At 52.7% G+C, this 22,773-nt stretch overlaps 2 protein-coding genes across 9 annotated transcripts; one reads left to right on the top strand and one right to left on the bottom strand.

Moving 5' to 3' along the window:
• Window positions 1-1,914: 1,914 nt before the first annotated feature.
• On the top strand, window positions 1,915-10,530 carry ZNF692 (zinc finger protein 692). Of its 5 annotated transcripts, none has more exons than XM_032627024.1 (12): window positions 1,915-2,032; window positions 2,716-2,903; window positions 3,186-3,217; window positions 3,561-3,824; window positions 4,365-4,413; window positions 4,510-4,635; window positions 4,981-5,199; window positions 5,287-5,364; window positions 5,462-5,540; window positions 7,044-7,158; window positions 9,810-9,909; window positions 10,052-10,530. In XM_032627024.1, exons 2-12 carry the CDS (start codon window positions 2,728-2,730, stop codon window positions 10,347-10,349), a joined length of 1,536 nt encoding a protein of 511 aa, XP_032482915.1. In that variant the 5' UTR covers window positions 1,915-2,032; window positions 2,716-2,727; the 3' UTR covers window positions 10,350-10,530. The 5 variants fall into 5 exon arrangements, with proteins under 5 accessions (XP_032482915.1, XP_032482913.1, XP_032482917.1 ...); XM_032627022.1 differs by having other exon boundaries at window positions 4,978-5,199; XM_032627026.1 differs by lacking the exon at window positions 1,915-2,032 and adding an exon at window positions 2,127-2,208.
• Window positions 10,531-11,024: 494 nt separating this feature from the next.
• ZNF672 (zinc finger protein 672) lies at window positions 11,025-19,819 on the bottom strand. Of its 4 annotated transcripts, none has more exons than XM_032627031.1 (4): window positions 19,535-19,819; window positions 15,584-15,887; window positions 14,918-15,021; window positions 11,025-13,615 (listed from the first exon to the last, which is right to left on the bottom strand). In XM_032627031.1, the coding sequence occupies exon 4, from the start codon at window positions 13,375-13,377 to the stop codon at window positions 11,971-11,973; it is 1,407 nt and encodes a 468-aa protein (XP_032482922.1). In that variant the 5' UTR covers window positions 13,378-13,615; window positions 14,918-15,021; window positions 15,584-15,887; window positions 19,535-19,819; the 3' UTR covers window positions 11,025-11,970. The 4 variants fall into 4 exon arrangements, with proteins under 4 accessions (XP_032482922.1, XP_032482921.1, XP_032482919.1 ...); XM_032627030.1 differs by having other exon boundaries at window positions 15,739-15,887; XM_032627028.1 differs by having other exon boundaries at window positions 14,918-15,887.
• Window positions 19,820-22,773: the final 2,954 nt, after the last annotated feature.

Below are 22,773 nucleotides of genomic sequence, written 5' to 3'. Positions count from 1 at the left end.
TTGTACTGGTAAACATGAAAGGTTTTAAGCAGGAGATTTGCTCCTTCCTGCTTTGTGAGGGTGAGAGTGGAAAGAAGCAGATCAATCTGGCAAACACTTTGCAGATGTGATTATTTTAGGTTATTGAGTTGGAGAGATTATTTGGATTATCTAGGTCGGTCCAAATACCTTCACAAATGTCCCTATAAAAGAGAAGCAGAGGGAGATTTGATACAGACAAAAGAGGAGGTAGCAATGTGACCAGTGAGACAGAGATTGGAGTGATGTGGCCACAGGCCTGATAATGCCAGGTCATCATTAGAAGCTACAAGAGGCAAGGAAAGGATTTTCCCCTAGAACCTTTACCGGAAATATGACCCAGATGACAGCTTGATACGAACTTCTGGCTTCCATAACTATGAGTGAAAAAATGTCTGCTGTTTTTAGCCACCAAGTTTGTGGTGATGTTACAGCAACCACAGAAAACTAATACAGGTGACTTGGAGTAAGGTTTTAGCAGTGGAGAGGGCCAGAATTGATTGGATTCAAGATATATTTTTACAGATAGTATCAGCAGGACTAGCTGATGTATCAATATATGGTGTTGGTATTACAGAAGAAGAGTCAAGGATCATTCCCAGGTTTTTGTTCTGAACAAGTGGGTGGATGATGGCAACATTTACTGAGATAGGAGAGGGGCAAGGATTGTTAAGGGTTATGTGTTAGCCACACTCATGTTTGAGAAAATATCAACTAGCTTTTGTCACTGCTCTCTATGTGCCAGGCACTGTTCTAGTTCTTAACTCAATTATCAGTGTAAAGTGGGCAGTTAGATATGAGTCTGGAGCTGAAAGAAGGCTAGGCTGGAAATATAAACTGGGAGTCATCAGTGTACTGTATTTAAAGCCATGGGGCCAAATACATCAAACAAGAAGAAAGAAAAGAGAAGACTTGGTCCAGAAGAGAGAGGACTTGGTCCAGGGACAAAGCCCAAACCAGAGGACACTCAATCTGTTTTGCCTAGACAGTGGATAAAGATCCAGCAAAGGAAAGGAGGAGCCGATGAGGAGGGAGGGAAACCAGGAGTGTGTGAAGTGACAGAAGCCAACCTGTAGTGGAGGTTGGGGCGTTGCATGGAGGGAAATATCTACATTGTCAGATGTTGCTCTAGGGGTAGAGAGGCAGAGAACTGACAGCTGCCTTTAGCAAGGTGGCTACCCCAAGTGGCCCTGACAAGCGCCATTCCAGTGGCTCGGTGGAGAGAAAAGCTCCACGCGAAGTCAACTGAAGAGGGAATGAAGTGCGGAATAGTCCGCTGCAAGTCTAGGCAACTTTTCGGATGACTTTTGACGGGGAACAGAGGGAATGGGCCATAGGTGGTGGCTGCCTTGGGGTCTGGAGAGGGCTCTAATTGGTTTTAAAGGTGGCTGATTCTGGGGCTTCCCTAGTGGCGCAATGGTTGAGCGTCCGCCTGCCGATGCAGAGGACGCGGGTTCGTGCCCCGGTCCGGGAGGGTCTCCACGTGCCGCTCCGCGGCTGGGCCTGAGCGTCCGGAGCCTGTGCTGCGCAACGGGAGGGGCCGCAGCGGTGGGAGGCCCGCGTACCGCAAAAAAAAAAAAGGTGGCTGATTCTGCAGCACGTGTTTGCTTCTTGGTGGCAATTGAGGGGGGGAAAACGAAGGTGAAGTACAAAGTAGGAACAACTGCAGAAGCCACGTCCCTGGGCAGGTTGAAGGGGCTGGGGTCGGCGCACGGGAGGAGGGCTTCGCCCTACTTATTCCATTTCTCCATGCCTTTGGTCACCAAGCACAGGCGGTTGCCGCGGAAGCGACCCGTCCACAGCCCTCGCAGGGCTCAGCAACGAACCTGAACACTTCGTGTGGGAACCAAGGCTCCCAGCAGGCGTTGCGCTGGGCGGTTAGTGCGCAGGCGCGCGCAGCCAGCCTCCGACTCTCCCCTCCCCGGCAAGCCCCGGCCCCAGTTCCAAGCTGGAGCCACCGACGCGAAGGGGGACGGGTTCCTCTTAAAAGAGAAACGGGGGCGGCGCGCGCTAGGTGGGCCCCTGTCCTCTCGCCGCTCTCCGGGCCTGCGCGCGACGCTGGGGAGGCGCAGGCGCAGTCGGGATGAGGGCGGGTGGGGGCGCTCAGGTAAGGCCGGGGTGGGAGTGGGCCGCGGCGGGAGCTCTGGGCGGCCTGGGAGCTGCCTTAGGAATTGGCCCATCCGACGCAGTGTGAGTGTTCAGTGGGGCGGCCCGAGACGGAGTGGGGGGCGCCTTCCAGACCCCCCCTTTCCCGCCCTCCTGTCCCGGCTCCACCCACAACGACCCAACTATGAGGAGCTCTCCCAATGCACACGACCTCTCCTTCCCTCATCAACCAGTAAAGACCCATGCCCTTTTGAAGATGAAACTGTTACCTTACCCTCTGCCCCTTCCTAGTCGAAATTTCCTTACCCATAGCTCCAGTTCTTCACGTCAGTGGGCCCAGGATCAGGCCATTCTGACTTTGATGCAGTACGCCTGCCTCCCACCCCCAAGATACCCACCCCGTAGCGCTCATTTACACGCCCTGTAATGGAAGCAGAGGTGGTTTGGACCCAGTGTCAGCGAATGCTATTGCAGTGGTTTAGTTCTGCCCCAATTCACCGTTGAGGAAACTGAGGCCCCAGCGGTGGGTGGAGCCGGGGCCTCTGGCCTCGGATCAGGTCGGCCCACACGCGTGTCTCCCCGACCCCGCAGGCCCTGGTACTCATGGCTGCCTCCCCTGCGGACGCGTCCCGCAGGCGGCGAGAGAAGCGGCGGCAGCTGGACGCGCGCCGCAGCAAGTGCCGCATCCGCCTGGGCGGCCACATGGAACAGTGGTGCCTCCTCAAGGAGCAGCTGGGCTTCTCCCTGCACTCGCAGCTGGCCAAGTTCCTGTTGGACCGGTTAGGGGCCGGGTCAAGGGTTCTGGCGGAGGGCACCCAGGCTGCAACACCCAGCACCCTACCCGTCCCCTTTCCCCCACATCAAGTGCTGGCCTGCTGCTCCTTCCCACTGGCAGATTTCTCACTTCAGCAGTAAGGCCAGTGTGATTTGTGGCCTCCCAGGGTCTCCCCCCACCTCTTGGTCCCGGAGAATAGGGGACCCCGTAAGTGTGTGAATGCCCAGAGCTGAGGGCAGTTGGCCACATGGGCCCCCACCTGACCTGCCTCTTGTCCCCCTGGCAGGTACACTTCTTCAGGCTGCGTGCTTTGTGCAGGTGGGTAGGGAATGGCTAGGGGTAGAGGATTAGGAGCCAGAGAGAGAATAGGGGCAACAAGGAGTTGTGTGACCCAGAAACACCCTCCCTAAGGGGATTGGATAAGAGGGAGCCTTGAGTGTGTTTGGGAAGAGATGGGGGAGTTGGGGAGCCCAAGGAGGCAGCCTGTGGAGAAGGGAGCAATATCTCAGAACCCTGGGGTTTGGGCTCTGAAGAATGGTAAACTGGATTAGGGATCAGGGTTGCCCAGGTGGTGGGGGTACAGGGCTGTCTGAGTGTGGATCTCCAGGATGAGAGGAGAGGACCTCCCAGCTCACCCTGACTGTTGCCTTCACTGCTCTAGGTCCTGAGCCTGTGGCCCCCAAGGGTCTTCAGTATCTGGTGCTCCTGTCTCATACTCACAGTCGAGAGTGCAGCCTGGTGCCTGGGCTGCGGGGACCTGGGGGCCGAGATGGGGGGCTTGTGTGGGAGTGCTCAGCTGGCCACACCTTCTCCTGGGGCCCCTCTTCAGGCCCCACATCTCCAGAGGAGCCCAATCCGGTCCCCCCTGCAAGTACTGGCCAGAGAAGCTGGTGCCCAGAAGCCAGGAGTGGGCCGGAGCCCGCAGGTAGGCTGGGGGAAAGAAGAGTTATGGAGAAAAAGGAGGGAAAAGTGTTCTTGTCCCTGTAGCTCAGAACCTCATTCTTTAAAAATGATCCTTTCTCTGTGGAAAAACTCTATGGTGACAAGGAAATACATCCTCAAATATACTTTTAGGTATGAAAAGCAAAATACAGAATTGGATGTATGGTATATTACCGTTGGTGGAAAAATAAGAGGAGAAAGGAAAATGTTTGTATGTACTTATGAATGTATAGGATATTTCTAGAAGGGCATGTAGGAAACCAGGTTACCTGTAGGAGGAATGAGGTGGCTGGGGTATAGTATTGGAAAGGAGACTTTTCACGTGGTTCAGAAAAAACCCCCTTTTTTTTGAACCATGTGAATGTACCATCTCTAAAATAAAACAGCCCCTCCCACTCCAGTAGCCTCTGCCCCCTCTTCCTCCTTCCTAAGAGTCTTCCTACCACTTCAGACCTTAGAACTCCACCGTCCTCATCCCTCCAATACAGAGTTCCTTCCCCTTTGACCCTACCTATGCCAACAGGTTTGGAATCTAAGCATGATGAGAGGACTGAGGAGGCCAGGTTGCCCAGGTGAGTTTGGGGTTGGGGGGGCGGAACAAGACAGACCTGGGTGGACAGTGGGAGTGAGGGAGCACGACCTCATGCTTGCCTTCCTTGGACCTGCAGAGAGGTGGGACCCCCGCCAGAGGCCTTCCCATCCCTAGGAGAAGAAGACGGGGAAGAGGAAGATGAGGATGAAGAGGAGATGCTCAGTGATGCCAGCCCATGGACCTACAGCTCCTCCCCAGATGAGCAAGTTGGGGCTGAGGGAGGATGCTGAGCAGAGCAGGAGGAGGGAGGGGGTGACTGGCTGGGGAACCCAGAGATTTGCAGACTTGAGGGAGGGGCTTGTTGGTGGAGAGGGCAGGGTAGGCTTTGGAAAAGGCAGAAAGAACTAGAGGCTTTGGATTGGGTGGAAAGGAAGTTAGGCTCTGGGGGAAAATGAAAGCTGAAAGTAGGTATGAACAGGGAGCCTGTGGTAGGGGTAGGGTTGTTCTGAGTTTGGGATCTTTGCAATTTAGGGGTTGGGGTTGGGCTGGGGCTGGCTGAGAATCCAGGGAGATAATGCCTTCCTCTTCTTCATTTTCCTTTCAGCAGTGAGCCAGATGCTCCCAGACCACCCCCTTCCCCTGTCACCCATGCACTTAAGGATGGGGAGGTACCCCCGGCCCCTGCAGCTGTCCCAACTCCTCTTGCTTCGCCATCCTCATCAGCATCCTCATTGGGTTCTGGAGCTCCTCTGCCTGTGGAAGTCAGGATACAGCCAGAGCTCAGTGGGACCCCTCAAGCAGACCAGCAGACTGAGCCCCTGGCCAGGTAACCTGATGGCTGAGACAGAGGGCAGGGGCATCCTGGGACATGGCCCTCCCTCGAGGCCCTCTGCTCCCTCTTTGCTGCCCGTAGCCCTGGGAGTCAGGCTCAGTCTGCTCTGGCCTCGGCATGGGATGAGGACACTGCTCAGATCGGCCCCAAGAGAATTAGGTAGGACTGGGGGAAGTGGCTCTGGGTAGGGAAGGGAGCGGAGCGAGGTGGAGGAGAGCCTGCACAAGTCCTCATGCTTCCTATTCTCCTCCCCCAGAAAAGCTGCCAAAAGAGAGCTGCTGCCCTGTGACTTCCCTGGCTGCGGAAGGATCTTCTCAAACCGGCAGTATTTGAATGTGAGGATGTGAGGGGTACAGGCTGGGTTCTGTGTAGCCTCATGGGTGGAGGAGAAGGGCTGAAGGAGAAGCTGAGGCAAAGAAGCCTAGGGTGTGCGGGGAATTCAGAGCCAGGGAGAGAAGAGTTGGGATGGACGTGCAGAGCTTGCCTATAGTTAATAATCACTAATCCAGATGACTCGTAGATAAGGCAGAAAACCAAGCCTCAGGTGCGCAGCTGCTGCCCACTACTGCTTGTTACACAGGCCCTCCGATGACCACGTGGAGATGATGGTGGCATTCCTCAGGCTTTTGGGGTGCTAGTGACTATTCTAAGCACTTGATATGTGTCAAGTCTTTTGATCTTCTCGGCATTCCTATGAAGTGGGTGCTGGTACTACTCCTGCTTTGCAGATGAGGAAACCAAGGAAAACAGAAATGTTAAGCATTGCCCAAGGCTTCTCAGCTAGTGTGTCATGGTGCTGGGTTCCTCACTCCATTGGGCTGCCTCGCCCTGCTGTCTCATGTGGGTGGTCCTCACTCCAGGAGGATTAGGGGACAGACCTGTCCCCAGCCTCACTGCAGGAGAGGTTTGAGGCAGAGAGAGAGAAGAGTCCCACCCCACACTCAGCCAGAGCTCTCACAGGGTTCTGAGGCTGGGAGAGGACCCAGACCCGAGGGATGGTGAAGCCTGGGTGGATGGGATTTGGGAGAGGGGGAAGGTCCCCAAGTGGTGGTGAAGCTCTGGGCTTCTGAGAAGAACATTCAGCAGGGCTGGTCAGACATACTTGAGTCTATTAATGGAGGAGACTGAAGCAGCCCCCAGCAGCAGTTTAATTATGGGAAAATAGGATTATGGAGAAAGGGAAAGCGCATGCAACTTAGTGAGCCAGGATGTGAAATTAGACCAGATAAAAAGAGAAATATTTCCCAGAAATACTTGGGGAGTTAAGGTTGAAGAATACACTATCCTTAAAAGTGTTCCAGGTTGAGAAGAAGTGTGTGTGTGTGTGTGTGTGTGTGTGTGTGCTTCCAAAGCAGATTTAGGAGAAAATGATATAATCCCATGGTGAGCTATTAATAAAAAGTAGGCCATTGTATTGTATTGTAATGTATTGTTGTACATTGTACATACATTGTAATGTATTGTTGTACATTGATATTGATATCAAGGAGAATATCATACCCACCAAAATATGTGTTCCCATCCCTGGCAGATGGCAAATCCATAGTTAGGGAACCAAGAGTGTCACCAGAAGTGCACTTTTTTCAGGGACCTGGGCATTGCAAGGTGAGGTTGTGACAAAGAGGTGAGATAATGGAAGTCGAGGGCAGGATAGGGTGAGGGCAGAGTTTGGGGTCAGGAAGGGATGGGATTGGGGTGCTCATGTATAGGTGAGGACTGGCCAGGATGATATGAGCTGGCGGTGACAAGGAGAACTGTTGTGGGAGAGGGCAGAAGAGCCTGCCTGCTGGGTCAGCTCTGGTGGTTGCCCTGAGGAAACCATGTGCTTCCTCCCCTAGCACCACAAGAAGTACCAGCACATCCACCAAAAGTCCTTCTCCTGCCCAGAGCCGGCCTGTGGGAAGTCCTTTAACTTTAAGAAACACCTGAAGGAGCATGTGAAGCTACACAGTGGTGAGTGGTGGAAATGCCTCCTCACCTCCCACTGTGGGTCCCTTCCCCTCCCCCTGTGGGTCCCTTCCCCTCCCTCTGTGAGTCCCTTCACCTCCCCCATGAGGCCAATCACCTCCTATCTGCAGGTCTTGTCACACTGCTCTGGGATAACTCGCACTCACACACTCATCCTGCACTCTCTGTGTGTTTCGATCCTCCCTGCTTGAAACTGTTCTAGGTGCTGGGATACAGCAGTGAATAAAGCAGGCAGTACTCACCTAAGATGTCCACTCTAGTGAAGGGCTACAAAGAGCTGTGAAAGGTGCTTTGAGCAAAGACCTAAGTGAAGGGAGGAATGGAGGCTTCGCCACATCCACATGAGAGGCAGCACATGAGAGGACCCTAAACTGGCATCTGCGGGCATGTTCCAGGAATGGAGAGGAGGCCAGGAGATTAGAAAGGAAGGAAGAGAGGTCAGATAGGTGGTAGGGGCCTGCAAGACCACCATCGTTTGGCTTGGCTCCTGGCCAAATGTGATGGGCACCAGTGCGGTGGAGGGAGGGACAGAACTGATTTTAAAAGGAGCATTGTGGCTGCCATGTGGAGAATAGGGGATAGCAGGAATGTGCAGTGCACAGTGATAGAGACCTAGACAGTCGAGTTGATGAGAAGTGGCTGGAGACTGACAAGAGAGTGAAGATGGAGCCAGGGCTACTGTGGGAAGAACAGATTGTCCATGGGTAGGACTTGGAGGGTTCCAGCCTGAGCCAACTGGGCAGAAGGTGATGTGACTTCCTGAAAATGAGGGAGAAGCAGGCCTCAGGAAAGGGACATGACATTTTTGGGGGGACATGCTACTTAGGTATCCCAGAAAATGTGAATCTGGTGTTCAGGGGAGATGTTGGGCGAGAAAAAAGTGTTCATCGTGAGCATATGGGTGGTGTTTAGAGCCACGGGTGGAGTGTTCCTACAGGGAGAGAGTGAACATGGGTAGAGAAGAGGTCTGAGCAGGGCAGGTAGGAAGGGCAGCTACAGAGGTGCTGTTGCGGCAGGTGAAGAGAGCGGTATCTGAGGAGCCAAGTGGAGAAAGTGCTCCAGGGAGGAGGGAGGGGTGAGATGTGCCGGTGCTGCAGAGCTGAGTGAGATGAGGATGCGCACGGGCCACCAGGCAGGGCGATGGGAAGCCGTCCTTGACCAGAGGACAAAGTGGCATGTGACAAGGGAGATGACGGCCAGAATGGACTGGGTTCAGAGCAGAGACGAGCTAAGGAAGTGTGGACAGCAAGTATGGACAACTCTTTGGAGTTCTACTGTGAAGACAAGCAGAGAAATGGGTGTAAGTTGGAGGGCTCTGAGCCTGAGCACAGAGATGGGAATGATCCCACAGAGAGGAAAGGCTTGCTGATGCCAGGGTGGGTTGAGCAACCCTAAGTCGTTGAGGAGGGTTGTATCTGAGCACAGTTGGAGGGCAGCCCCAGGGAAGCAGGGACTATTCACATATATGGGCACAGAAGCAAGTTGGCTGGTGGATTAGGTGGGGGGAGGATGTGGGCTTTCTCTCCCGGCTCCTCTCTTCCTGGTGACTTATAAAACGAGGTCACTGCTGAGTGAGGTTGGTAGAAAGAGGAGGTCGTGTGGTAAATGCCCTTCTGAACCCTAGAAAGTGGGAGAGTGAACTGACCAAGGAGATGCAGAGGCATTGTGTGTGTGCGGCGGGGGTGAGGCTTGACACTTGTAGTTGTGTATGAAAGTAGAGCTCAGAGTGGGGTGAGGGTGGGGTGTTGTAGGTTGTGTTCCCGCCCCCCTTGGCGTACGTGTGCCGGCCTGGATCAGGCCAAGGGTTGTATTTATCCTGAGTTGGGCTTTAACCAAGCAGGCACAGCTGAGGAAGAGAGGGACAGGTGAGTTGGTAGTGTGAGTGGAGGAAGGCTACAAAGATGCCCTGGAAATGAACTGGGCAAAGAGAGGGGAGGGGGACAGTGGGAAGGCAGTGGGCTGCTGGACTGGCAGCCTGGAACTGTGGGATAACTGTAACAGGACAAGGTAGGGGGCCCTGGCTGGAACTGGAATGTCCGAAATTGTGATTTCAAGGTGGTGCAGTGATGGGGCATGACCTGGGAATGGTGGCTGAGAAGCGTTGTGGGGGGCGGCCAGGTCAGTGAAGGTCAGGGGAGGGGAGTGCTGGACATGTAGAAAACAAACTGACAGCAGTGGTGATGGCTGAGGAGAGGGCCTGGAGCCAGAGCTGTGTGGAGTGCCGGAGCGTGATGGGGATGAAGGCTGTAGGGGTGTGTGTGTGGTCTGATGGCAGGGTATACAGAGCAGCGGTGGTACAGAGGTCTACAGGATGCCATGAAAAGCAAGTCTACCTCCTCTGCTGCAGGAGGTGTAGGAGAAAAACCACAGCAGGGCTGTGAGAACTGCTGGAGATGGGCGACGGGCAGGTGCTGTTAGAGCTGGCAGGGGGGCAGGTTCAGGGAGAAAGGAGAGGGGATTGGCTCTTGACACCCACAGGGCATCTGACAGGTCACACGGCACTGTTGGGGGGTGGTGGGAGGAGTGAGATATGCAGGCTGAATAGGGACAGTACTCCTTTGGGGGACAGTGGGGGTGGACCAAGGAAGGGCCTCAGCTTGGGGATGGATGCTGGGCTGTCCCCCATGTGCCCACAGATACCCGAGACTACATTTGTGAGTTCTGCGCCCGGTCTTTCCGCACCAGCAGCAACTTGGTCATCCACCGGCGCATCCACACTGGAGAGAAACCCCTGCAGTGAGTGTGGGGAAGGGAGCCCGGGGTGGGGGGAAATGGGGAGGTGCTGGCAGGACATCTGGGCAGTTGGGACGAGGAGGAACCCCTGGGGAAGTCAAGATGGGCTGAGGCCCGTTTCTTCCCCCTGCTGTCCCTGGCTCAGGTGTGAGATCTGCGGGTTCACCTGCCGCCAGAAGGCGTCCCTGAATTGGCATCGGCGCAAGCATGCAGAGACGGTGGCTGCCTTGCGATTCCCCTGTGAGTTCTGCGGCAAGCGCTTCGAGAAGCCAGACAGTGTCACAGCTCACCGCAGCAAAAGCCACCCCGCCTTGCTCCCGGCCCCACAAGAATTAGCTGGTCCATTGGAGTCCTGTTCCAGCATCTCTGCCCCTGCATCCCTGGGGACCGACGAGGGATCCAGGCCCTCTCTGGCTCCTCAGGCTCCCACACTGCGCCCTTAGCAGTGAGCACTCCCCAGAATTTGGGGAGCCAGGGACTGGAAAGGAGCAAGAAGGGCCAGATGACTGGTCCCTGGGGACTAGGGTGATGGGGAGTGCAGGGCAGGGGCAAGACTGTGCTCTAGGGGAGCCAGGCTACTTTAGTCTTCCTAAAGGACAGAATAAACCCAGTATTTTACATGGACGTGTGTGAGCAGAGCAGCAAGAGCGAGTGTTTTGGCACCTGAGGTACAGGAATCTTGATTCCTTTGGAAGCAGGCTCTCCTGGAATGTGCCTGAGTGCACCCTAAGTGCAGGCCTTATTCTTCTCTCTGCAGACCCCCACCTGCACCCACCCTGAAGACCCAGCTGTCTTTCCCAATTCGCTTTGGCACTCCTCCCACTCTTGCATTCAAGCAAGGCACTAGGTAATTGCAGAGGGTTGGGCTGGAGTAGGATTAGAGGAATGTGTTCCTGGGCCACATTTGTACTCTCCATAACCAAGAGAACCACATGTATAGGGGCCCCTAAAGAGTCTTGCCTTCCAGTGCAAAAATGAGGGGGCTATATGTGCAAGATTGCTGAGCTAGCTTGGGAAGGGACCAGAGACCTTGGAATTTTGAAAGGGCCTGTCTTTTGGGTGACTCCTGAAGTCTGCAAATACAGCAGCCTCAGGTTTGACAAAGGAAGCTCTTGGCATCTGGAACTCAAATAATTCTTTATTTCACCACCTGCAAGCAAAAAAATCGCTGGCCAATTACAGGGAATTTTCATCCCTGCACTGTGGCCTCTGTGGAGCTCAGTTTCCTCATGGCTGCAAGCGTAATTTGTGTATAGCGTTCTTACTGCACTTGGCAGTGCCCAGCTTTGTGGACCCATGTGGTCTTGACTCAGGTCCCAGGGTTGATGTCCCCCACCTGGAGAACACTGTCCTGAGAGGCACCTTGATCTGTACACCAACAGGTCTGTCCCATGGGACAGGTGGGCAGCCACGCTGAGAGCTCCTGCCCACCTTTACATGGTGTGAAGCACTTCTCTGGGTGCTTCTGGCGTGGAGATATCTTTCAGTGAAGTGAGCTTTCCCACTACCTCTCTGCAAATTTCCCATCTCTCAGAAGCTGAGGGAGAAAGCAGCAGAGAGACTAACAGTCAAGTGAAAGGCAAGAAAACCACAGGGCCTGTGGGATGTGACTCCAGCCACATCTGTGGTCATTACCTGAAGAGGCAGTACACCAAAAGTATCTAGAAAGAAGAGGTAGAGGACACTCAGGCTGGAAAAAGGAGATGGGAAAAGGAGATGGGACAAGAGAAGACAGGATGCTGATGGGAAAACAGGAAACACCTGAGAGCACAGCCGAAGGGCTGGGACACACCAATACTTGGGCGCTCTCCCACGTGTGGGGTCTGAGAGGTTCCCCCTGCACCTACACCTCAGAGGGGGAGAAGGACGGACAGAGAACAGGCAAAGAGCTGACAGGGGAAGCAGGTGTAGGGGTGCAGCGAGAGGCCAGGTGAAGTGCTACCAACAAAGATGGAGAAAGGTAATGTGCCACGCTGTCTTTCCACAGAACTCCATCTGCGAGTCGTCCCACCCATCCCTATGGCACTATAAAAGTGCTTATCTAGCCCACTCTGGAGAAGACTCTCAGCAAGTCTCTCTCAACTGAGACACAAAAAGCCCTGGCTTTTCCTGTCCTGCTTGCCCAGCAAAGATGAGGGCAGTGCCCGCCTTGGCCTCAGTGGCAGCGGCAGCGGCAGCTGTAGCTGCGGCGGCGCGAGCACGTGTGTGGGCCCGCTGGTGCTGCGACAGGGAGCGGCTATGGCTGAAACACTTGCCACACTCCGCACATTCCGCCGGCCGCTCGCCCAGGTGCGTTTTGCGATGCAGTGCCAGCTTGGAGCCCACACTGAAGGCTTTGCCACACTCAGGGCACTTGTGGGGCTTGTGGCCAGCATGGTTGCGCCGGTGCACGTTGAGGTTGGACACGCACGTGAAGTGCTTGCCGCACAACTCACAGCGGTAGGGCTTCTCGCCTGTGTGTGTGCGCCTGTGCTTTGTGAGGTCCGAGCGGTCGCTGAAGCAGCGGCCACACTCGGTACAGGGGAAGGGCCTCTCGCCTGTGTGGATGCGCTGGTGCACCACAAGGTCGGAGCGCTGCCCGAAGCCCTTGCCACACGTGGCGCACGCGTGTGGCCGCTCTCCCTGGTGGCTGCGCCGATGGCGCAGCAGCGTGGAGCTCTCACTGAAGCGGCGCCCGCAGTCGCTGCAGGTGTAGGGCTTCTCGCCCGTGTGCGTGCGCTGATGGCGCACCAGGGTGGCGCTCTCCAAGAAGCCCTTGCCACACTCTGGGCATTTGAAAGGTTTCTCACCCGAGTGCGTCTGCAGGTGTCGCGTTAGTGTGGAGCTCTTGCCAAAGCTCTTGCCACACATACTACATTGGTGTGCGTCCGAAGTGCCTGGCTGCCGAAGTGTGGAGTCACCAGGGCTCCTGGCCGCGTGGATACGCAAATGGCTCCGAAGTCCCGCACCGCTGCGGAAGACCCGCGGGCACTGAGTGCAGCGATGGAGCGTGTCAGCGGGCACGGCCGGTGTCCCCCACGGGTGTGCCCGTGCCTGGTGGAAGCGCAGTGCGCTCTGGCGGAAGGCACGAGGGCACAGCGGACAGCGGCGGGGCCGCTCAGGAGGGTGCCAGTGGCGCCTGTGCAGCAGCAGAGCCGGGAGGTGTGGGAAGCAGCGGCCGCAAGCTCGGCAGCGGCAGGAGCGGCTGCGCCGCCTGTGCGCGCTCTGGTGTAGGTCAAGGTGGCCGCTGTGATGGAAGCTCTGGCCACACTCATTGCAGATGTAGAGCGTCTGGCGCGCATGAGCGCGTCGGTGCGCACGGAGGTCTGCGGCCTGTGCGCAGCGCTCGCCGCACTCTAGACAGCGGAAGCGGCTGTCGCCACCATGGGCGCGCTCATGCCGCAGCAGCACCGAACTGTAGCGGAAGCTCTTTCCACACTCACTGCACCCATAAGGCCTGCCGGCTGCTGCCTCTGAGGCAGCAGCGAGCATGATGAGGGCCAGGCCGGGCGCCCTCAGGGTGCAGCGTGCCACTCACACTCTGGAGTCCACCTCCTCCAGCTGAGAGTTATTTTCAGTTTTCTTAAGGCCTAGAAAGGGAACGGTAGCAGAGGGAAGAGAGGGAGGCCCGGAAAACTGGTCCGTGGATTCTGGGGTTCCTTCTCTCACAGCAGGTGCTGTGGCTGTTTCAGAGGTGGGCTGCAGCTAGGTTTACCATGTACCGTGAGCCCTGCAGGGAGAAGGTCACTGTGAGCCCCAGCAACATCTATGACAGCTACACCTTGGGGAATGGAGGGGCAAGCACAGGCTCCCTGTTTTCTGTACCTTCCCCAGCTAGACCATCTCTGGAGTTCCATTCTCCAAGAGGAGGCAAAGCCATGGGAGTCCTAGAAATATGGGGGGGGAGAGGTCCTTGTGCCACCAGGAAGGGCAGTAGGGACTCAAGAGGGGAGCTTTCCTCCAGTACACTGTTCGGGAGGGAAGGAAGAGTGTCCAGCTTGTTTTATGACCTTAGCCCAGGGACCTTGGCCTGGAGATGCACTAGGAAACGACCAAGGAGGGATGGGTAATGAGAAGTCCCCTGGGCCTAAACCACATCAGCACCTTCCTCTGAAGACCCAGGGTTTCCTGAGTAACCAGTGTGAACCCAGCCAGGCCTGGGTTGGAAGCGGTGAAGCATAAACCTATCCAGCAGCAGCCCGGGCAAGAGGCTCAGGGACGGCTGGGACCTGGGCAAGGGAAGGTATCTGAGAAAACCCAAAGTATTGCTCCTTGGCTTTGGACAGCACCTGATACACAATCATACCACATCAGTACACAGTCTCAAAGTTCTGTGGCCTAGCCTTGAGAAAGCAACTCAGGACCCAGGAAAGGGGTAAAAGGAAGCATGGATAATTCACAAAGAATATTATCAAAAGTTGATGGCATTATCAAAGAAGTGATTTTCCCATTTCTAGGGAAGGCTGGGGAGAAGGAAGGGACATCCTTTCTAATTCTCAGGGCATTCATGTTGTTTGCAAACATTCTGAAGACTTTCCTCATTGCCCCAGCTCCAGGGATCTGAGAACCTGGAGTAGCAAAGAAGCCCCTTTATGGGGATGGAATCTGCTCTCCTATTTTCTTTATCTCAAGTGGTATCCCTGGATCCTTCTGACAAGTTGGTCCAGGTGGCTCTCTGTGAGCAGGGTCAGCATTTGTGCACAGAACCTCCTGTGCCCTCTATTTAGAGCACAAATTGGGCTGCTCTCCTCACCTGACTGGCCTCATCACTGACTGTTCCCCTCAAGATCCATGGATCTGTCCCCAGTTCAGTTCAGTGGGACACGGGAGACAGGTATAGTCACTATAAGTTACAGGCCGTGTCACCCAACAGATCAGTGAGAGTAAGCAAACAAAATAGTCATCAGTCATTTTCTTATTAGCAGATGGAAACTCAAATACCCAGAGCTGTGGTTAAAACACCCCATAGATGGGGTCCTCATCTTTTGGACGCAAACAGGGTCAATTGAAAAAAGCCTTTAAAACTACAGACCTGCAGGGGTGGGCTCTGAAGCTTCTGTTCCCCTCCTTCTTGGGAAGGAGTGGTGGATATAGCATGTTCTCTCCCTGTGCCTCTGGAGCAGGATGTGCTGTGCCCTGCAGGAAGGATAAAATAAAGGGACAATGTGAAAATGTGAATTTAAACTGAGCAAAGGGGACAGATGCAGGTAGAAGAGAAAGAAGGAAACATTTCTTGGAAGAGAGTATTTTTAAAATGGATATTTTCAAATATAAAAAACTAACAAGAATAGTACCACAAATCACTCACTCACCTTCAGCATCTATTTACATTTTGCTATTTTGTTTCATCTATGACACTCCCCCCACCCTACCCCAGCCCATACACTATTTTTTTGGGGGGGGGTCTGGAGTATTTTAAATCCTAGACATCTTATTCAAAGAGGATGAGTTTTAAACAAAATCTGTAAGCAGGGGCAAGAGCCCCTCTGCAGACCTGAGAGCAGACTTTAGAGGGAGTTTCTTGGTTCTTCCAGAGACAGTTTTCAGCCCAGGCACTTGCTTGGGCTGCTAATTATAGCTGGTCAAATTCAAAAGAATGTTTGCCCTTGTGTGAATACAACCTTCTCTCAAGGGTCAGTGGTTGATCCCAAATGGCAAAGAGAGCAATGCTTATGTCCTAGTGAGTATTCCCCCTCACCTGAGTGTCTCTGGAGACCCTGGCACCTCTCAGGCCAAGTTTCTGGGATTACACCCTCTGCCAGGCTACTGCCTTCAAGGGCACATGCCCAAGGAAGGAAAGACAAATGCACAAATGAAAACACACACACATAAATGACATATGAACAAAGATACCATTTTGCCCCATCACAGACATGGAATAAGAGACCCTGGTCAAGGGTGCGGGTTTTGTGCTTGAGTGCCAGGTATCAAGTATCTCTTCTGTACCTCACCCCATGCTGGAGCTTGCCCTGGAAGGAAAGGGTCTATGCTTGGGAAGAAATCTGAAAGAAAAAAAAAATATTACTGTGCCAAAAGAAGAACAATTTCTAGACTGTCCTAACCATCATTTTCCTGATTGAATTCTGAAGTTGCTATACCACCAAATTTCTTTGATTTTTGGAAAAAAATAAGTACAAGGGAGGCTTCGAAAGAGGGAAGGGGGTAATTACGTGTGAATTGATGAAAAGTCCTAATTGTTCAATACTTTAAAGTATTTTAGTACCTTTCAAGTATTTAATACTTACAAACTTACACGTAATTAATAAAAGACAATTACTAAGATAAGCTAATGGCAAAAATTAATATTCACAATAAATTTGTTTCGTATACCACGAAACTTGTTTCTTAATAGATATTGCAGGCATTTCATGCCATATCTAACTGTTCACAGGAGTGTTGGACTTAATCAGGATTTAGTACATTTACTAAAAATCTACTGTGAGAGAAGTGTAGTTCTTTTTCTTCTGAGCTGTGTTGTTCAGTCAGTATAAAGATTTTCCTCCCTGGTTATCTTTTCTGCCAGGCCAACATTTCTGGGGCAAGTGATTATCTCACAATTCCTCCATCTTGAAGCCAGAGTTGGATAAAACTGGTCTGGGCTGCAGGAGTGGGTCTGAGGGCTGTCTCAGCTGTGCTGTCTGCTACAGTAGCCACAAGCCACATGTGGCAACTGAAACTTGAAATGTGGCTGGTCCAAAGTGAGACGTGCTACAGGTCAAATACACTCCTAACTTCAAAGACTTAGTATGAAAAAAGAATACAAAATATCTCATTAATAATGTTTAATGTTGACTATATATTGAAATAATATTTTATATATAGTGGGTTAAATGAAATATATTTTAAAAATTTATTTCACCTGTTTTTAAGAAAAGTGATGATTACAAATGTGGCTCACATTTCTGTTCTATTAGATAGTGTTTGCCAAATGGCCTTTCCAAACCCTGGAACAATGTACAAAGGGAGGCTGACCCACCTCACAGTCCCTGAAGGGGACTGCATGGGAAGAGGTCACCAACTGCCCTGACCCTTAGAGCTTCAGTAACCAGAAGATAGCCACTCTCCTCATCTCCTAAGATGTGGGGCTCTGGCCATACCCTCCAGAGGGCCCATCTGCTCTTCAGGAAAGTGAATATCCGCACTGCCATCTAGGAGACCTGGTTGGGACTTGGCGTTATAACTCATGCAAAGCCTATCACTGCTGCTCTCCAGTTATTACTAGCATCAATATGGAATGGCTGTCATATGTTTCTGTGTATGTAACCCTTTCATCCTCCCAGTAGTCCTTTGAGGTGGGTACTACTGGTTACCCCTATGTGACTTGAGGTTCCCCTGTGGTGCAAGCTCATCCAGAGCCACAAGGACGGCAGGTGGGTCCAGGGACAGGAAGGGGATGGCAGGCTGGGAGGCCCGTCTCGGGCTCTCCCCGATAGTCCCCAACCCTTCCTGGCCCTGGCCAGCTGGCAGCAGTGCGGCAGGAAGCCCCTGGCGGCCCCAGGGACCACCATGGGACCGGGGCTCACTCTGTGTACTCTGCGGTGGATTCCTTTGCGGTCCTGGTAGAGGAAAGGAAACGGGCAGCCTAAAAAGTGGTTTGGGGAGCAGTAGCTGCATTCGGGAGAGAAGATTCTTCTGCTGGCCTCTCTATATATACTTAACCCCCACCCTGGTCCCAGTCCTAAAGTCTGTTGCCCAGCCCTAATGACAATGTAGTCTCCAGGACTCTGAGACACCCCTAGAGGCTGCTGAAATTTACATCCATCTAGAAGCAAATAACCCACTTCTCACTGTTGGGAAGAGGAGGGGGGAGGAACTGGATGGATGAAATAGTTTCCCTGACCCTCTGGGGCCTGCTTTGGGGCCTTTCCACTTGTAGTTCTTTCTACCTGAAAGCCCTTTCTCCTCCTTCATTCAGGGCTCTGCTCCAATAATCCCTCCTCAGAGAAGCCCTACTGAGCACCTTCACTCCTCCAAAACAGTGATTCCCAATCTACTCTGGAAAGGTTTCGTTCTCTTTTCTAGGTGAGCATGGGGTATGAAATCCAGAGCACCAGAATGGCCAGTCCTCACTTCCCTTTTTCCCGTAACAGAAACAAGGTCCAGTACTTTAAAAGACATTGCCCCTTCCAGCTTCAGATCCAGTCTGACATGTTTAAGGAGTTGGTGGAAACAGGAATGACAGCTCCCTCCCCATTCCAAGTACCCAAGCCCGATCATGATCCAAACAGATTCTTTTGCAAGGTTTTTTCACAAAGATTTCCTGTGAAATCTGGGAAGTGTGGAGAATGTATGTATGTTAACAGGGAGAGAACATAGTAGGATAGATTATTCTCTATGTTCCTTTCACACATGGGCAAGACTACAGCCCAGAAGAGCCAGAGGAGCCCAGAACTGGGATGAGGAAGGGACTATATGGTACTTTGCACACTTCCTATAGGCCTAGCAAGAAGTTGGGCACACATAAGGCATCTAATACTTTTTTTAAATGATGTATTAATCTGGAATACAATTCTTTCAAACGTTAGGTTCCTGGAGGAGAGGGCGTCTCTCTAGTCATCTTATCCTCCACAGCCCTATCCACTGCATATACTGCAAACACTCTGGCTTGGTTTACTAAGTCCTTAACTGCAACCTGTGTAGGAGACGGGAGAGGCAAGTGTCCAAATTCTGGGTCTTCCATTACCAGCTGTGTGACCTTGGACAGGGGACGCGGGGTGTCTAACACTCCTGCCTGAGAAAACTCAGTAAAGGAAGCTGCGATAATGTTTCCTATGAAAAGAGGGAAGGTGTTAAGTCTGAGAACTGCAGTTGCCGAGTTTTTAGGATTTACTCTCCCCAGGTAAATTTTATGGAACCCTGAAAAAGAGGTCTGACTCTTACCACCTAAGCTTCCTAAACGTTCTACAAGACCTTTTTTAAGTCTTTTCCCCCCGACCCACCCCCCAAAAGAACCCTACTTAACAGGATTAGAGCAGTGTGGGGCTTTCGTAGACCCTCCCCACACACCGGCAGCTTCGAGAGTAAGTAGTGACATTGGTTACTCATTTTAAGACTTGGTGCCTAGTACTTAACGGGAGCTGAGCACAACTATTCGAGGAATGAGGAACGCCCCACAGGAGCAGGTCGCCTTCCCTGGCCCTCCCGCAGCGCAGCCAATCCCAGGTGCATCAGTCAGTTTTCGTCACGAGTTACTGGTCAGATTCTCCTTGCACGAAACTTCCCACCCCGGGCCCACCCCAGCTCTTCACACTTGGCGCCAGCCCACGCGAAGGGCAAGACAGGGCACCAAAAACGCAGTGGAGAGTAGGGGGCGTTTAACATCGACCGAATCCAGAGGCTGCCGCTGCCCTTTTAAACTGACTCAGCCTGGCGATGTCCGCATCGTGGGGCCGCCAGCCACGAAGGTCACCAGGGGAAGACTGGCGAGGACATACGGAGGGCAAGGCCTGGGAGGAGCAGGCCGCGAGGCAGCAGCGGGCGGGCGCCGGCCAATCGCTTGCTCCGCTGCGGCGCCGCGTCACTCGTTGCCGGGGCGTCGTTCTCGACGGCTGCAAACGCTAGCCTCCCGGAGCGGAGGGAAGAAGCCGGGCGCAAGCTGGGGACCACTGCCTCGCGCTAACCCTCCCTCCCGGCCCTTCGGTCCCCTCACCGGTCGCCGACTGGATCCTCGGACACCGCGCGGCTCCCACTCAGCTGGCTCGCCGACCCCAGCCTGCCGCACTGCGGGACTGGGGCGGGGAAGGGAGGGAAGGAGCTGGCGGAGCGCGGGGCCGCCGAGTAGGGGGAGCTGGGAGGCGCCTCGGGATTGGGGGTCACGCTCCAGCCCCGCTCTCCCGGGTTGGCCAGTGGTGGGCCTCATGAGGGCCGCGTCACCGGTTGCTGGGAGGATTAGGAGACGTAAGAAGGCTCCACTAAAGGTTCAGCCTCGCCTGCCCAAGCCAGAAATCCCAGTAAGGGGGCGGCGCTAAAAGGCGGAGCCTAGGGAGACTCCGGTTCCGCCTCCCTCCCTTGTCAAGGCCCCGCCTTCTTCCCAGGCTTAACCAGTCCCTGCCTCCTCCTTTGTCCACGTCCCCTCCCCGGGTCTCTTCCAGCCCAATCAGAGGAAAAGGCGCTGACCCACGTGCACCGCCTCAGCATCCAGTGGCTGGGTCCAGGTGCCCTGTATGGCGTTCCTGCGGCTCACAGGCGCCCGCTGGGTCGCCAAAGGGGGTCCCCGCGGGTGCTACAGTCGGGGATACGGGTGCCCGGCCCTGTGTGGCCTTGGGGGCCACCCGCCCGAACAGTCCCGTCAGTAAGTTAGTGACTTCTTACAATGAGACCAGACTTCATACCTATTATCTTAATCCTCGCCACAGCTCTGCCAAGGAGGCACCCATAAATTAATGACCTATCCAGGGTCGCACTGCCAGGGTTGGGGGTACTCCTGGCCTGCTTGCCAATTGTCTCTACAAGATCTTACTGGCTGAGCTCTCTGTGCAATGTCTTGTTCCACTGAGATGTGCTGTTAGTGTTGGCTTCCGGAAACGCTTTGGGGAATGTGACTATCCCCTCTTCAGGGCTGCCTATCAGACTGTGGATGATGGCTCTCAGGACCATTGTTTACCATTTCTAATCTTCCTTTCAAGGTCACTTAGTACCACACATCCTGCCACTCATCCAGAGCTTCGACCCCTCTTCTCTGCTCAGGGGTTCCCTAAATCAGCGTACACTTAGATCCCTCAGACCTTCCCCTTGCTTTTTTCTAAACTAGACAAACCCATGCATAAGCACACGTATTAAGAAATGGAATATTTCCAGAACCCCAGAAAACCCTTTGGCCCACTTCTTGTCTCTACTCCCACAGAAAGGGTAACCATAATCCTGACACCATAAATTAGTTTGGGCTAATTTATAGTTTTGACTTTATATACACGGAATCATACTATATGTACTCTTTTTGAGTCCGATACTTTTGCTCAACTTTACATATGTAAGGTTTATTCATATTGTTAAGAGTGGTTGTAGTTAGTTCATATTTGTTGCTGTATAGTATTCCATTGTGTGACTATACCATACTTTACCTGTTTTACTGAATAAATACAGCTGATGGACATTTGGGTTGTTTCTAGTTTGGGGCTTGTATTAGTTTCCTAGGGCTGCTGTAACAAAGTACTACAAACTGAGTGACTTAAGCAACAGAAGTTTATTTTCTCACAGTTCTGGAGTCTAGAAGTCTGAGCTCAAGTGTCAGCAGGGTTGGTTCTTTTGGAAGGATATGAGGAAGAATCTAATCCATGCCTCTCCTCCTAGCTTGTGGTGGTTTTGGAATGCAATTGAACTCTGCTTTGAAATCCACACGTTCTTAACAGTTTAGTCAAATGCCATCTCCATAAACCTGGAGATGCCTATGCTAGAATGTGCTTTTCTCCCCCATAGTTTAAGGGAGGGGCTTTGCCCCACTCATAAACAATGCCCTGAAGCATGAGCACAGTACCTGCTCATCACAGATACTCAATGAATGTCTGCTGATCCATGTATAGCATCATGGTGTAAGGAGTACAAGTCTGGCAGCAGGAGGCAAGTAAGTGGAAAACAGACACAGGATGCAGGCCTAGGGTGATGACAGCCTGAACCAGAAAGGCATGGAGGTGGGAGATGTAGATACATTTTAAGGTAGCATTGTGTAGAGCAGTGGTCCCCAACCTTTTTGGCACCGGGGACCTGTTTCGTGGAAGACAGTTTTTCCACAGACCAGGGTGGGGGGTGGGGGAGAGTTTCGGGGTGATTAAAGAGCATTACATTTATTGTGCACTTTATTTCTATTATTATTACATTGTAAAATATAATGAAATAATTATACAACTCACCATAATGCAGAATCAGTGGGAGCCCTGAGCTTGTTCTCCTGCAACTAGATGGTCCCATCTGGGGGCAATGGGAGACAGTGACACCCGAAGTGTGTTGCTTATGTCCAGCCTACTCCGTAATCTCATTTTGGTCGCCGTCACTGCAGAAAACCCTGCTTCACAAAGATAGGATGCTGGAAACGGAATCAGGCTTTTCAGTGCTTTTGTGGCAATCTCAGGATATTCGGCCTTGACTTCAATCCAGAACACATGGAGATTTGAAGTTGTCTCAAACATACTTTTAAGGGCACTGTCATTTGCGATCTCAAGCAGTTGATCCTCTTCTACCATGAAGTCAATTCACCTGGCTTATTCACAAATGGGTCGCGGATCCATTCCTTCCCAGTTCGGGGATCTTTTGTGGTTGGGAAGTAATGCACAAACTCTTTTGAAAGCTGAGATAGATGATCATGCACCAGCTGGGAGAAAGAAGGCCCTGGCTCAGTCTCTTTCAAAATCTCTGCTAATGTTTAAATGTCAAAAATCCCAATGTTCACTCATTGCCCCCTTAATTCCAGTTTGGCTTTGAATGCAGCCACTTTATCTGCTGACTTGAACACAGTTGTCGTTCTCCCCTGAAGTGACAGATTGAGTTCACTGCGCAGGTTGGATATGTCACACAAGTAAGCAAGTTTTGCAACCCATTGTGTGTCACTGAAATGTGCTGCCAGTGGTGACTGTTTTTCTAAAAATCTCTGGAGCAGCTCTCATAACTCAAAAACTCTGGCCAGTGATCTACCTTTAGGAGCCATCTCACTTCTGTGTATAAGAGAAGACGTGTGTGCTCTGCATCCATCTCCTCACAGAGCTACATGAAGAGACGTGAGTTAAGGGCATGTACTTTAATGCGGTTGATGATTTTAATCATATCCTGGAAAATGTTGTTAAGTCCAGGTGACATTTTTCAGCTAGCCAGCATTTTTCTATGGATGACACAGTGCGTAGACTCACACTCAGAAGCGAACTCTTTGACCCAGGTAGTGAAACCAGAAAGCCATCCAGT

This window comes from Phocoena sinus, chromosome 3 (genome assembly GCF_008692025.1).
Source record: "Phocoena sinus isolate mPhoSin1 chromosome 3, mPhoSin1.pri, whole genome shotgun sequence".
Classification (NCBI taxonomy): domain Eukaryota; kingdom Metazoa; phylum Chordata; class Mammalia; order Artiodactyla; family Phocoenidae; genus Phocoena; species Phocoena sinus.
This window is presented reverse-complemented; position numbering and strand designations above follow the sequence as displayed.

Coding starts and splice junctions, on each gene's coding strand:
- ZNF692 (XM_032627022.1), top strand. CDS start 2,728: ATGGCTGCCTCCCCTGCGGACGCGTCCCGCAGGCGGCGAGAGAAGCGG. Junction 5,541..7,043: donor CAAACCGGCAGTATTTGAAT/GTGAGGATGTGA, acceptor TTCCTCCCCTAG/CACCACAAGAAGTACCAGCA. Junction 7,159..9,809: donor GCATGTGAAGCTACACAGTG/GTGAGTGGTGGA, acceptor ATGTGCCCACAG/ATACCCGAGACTACATTTGT.
- ZNF672 (XM_032627028.1), bottom strand. CDS start 13,377: ATGCTCGCTGCTGCCTCAGAGGCAGCAGCCGGCAGGCCTTATGGGTGC.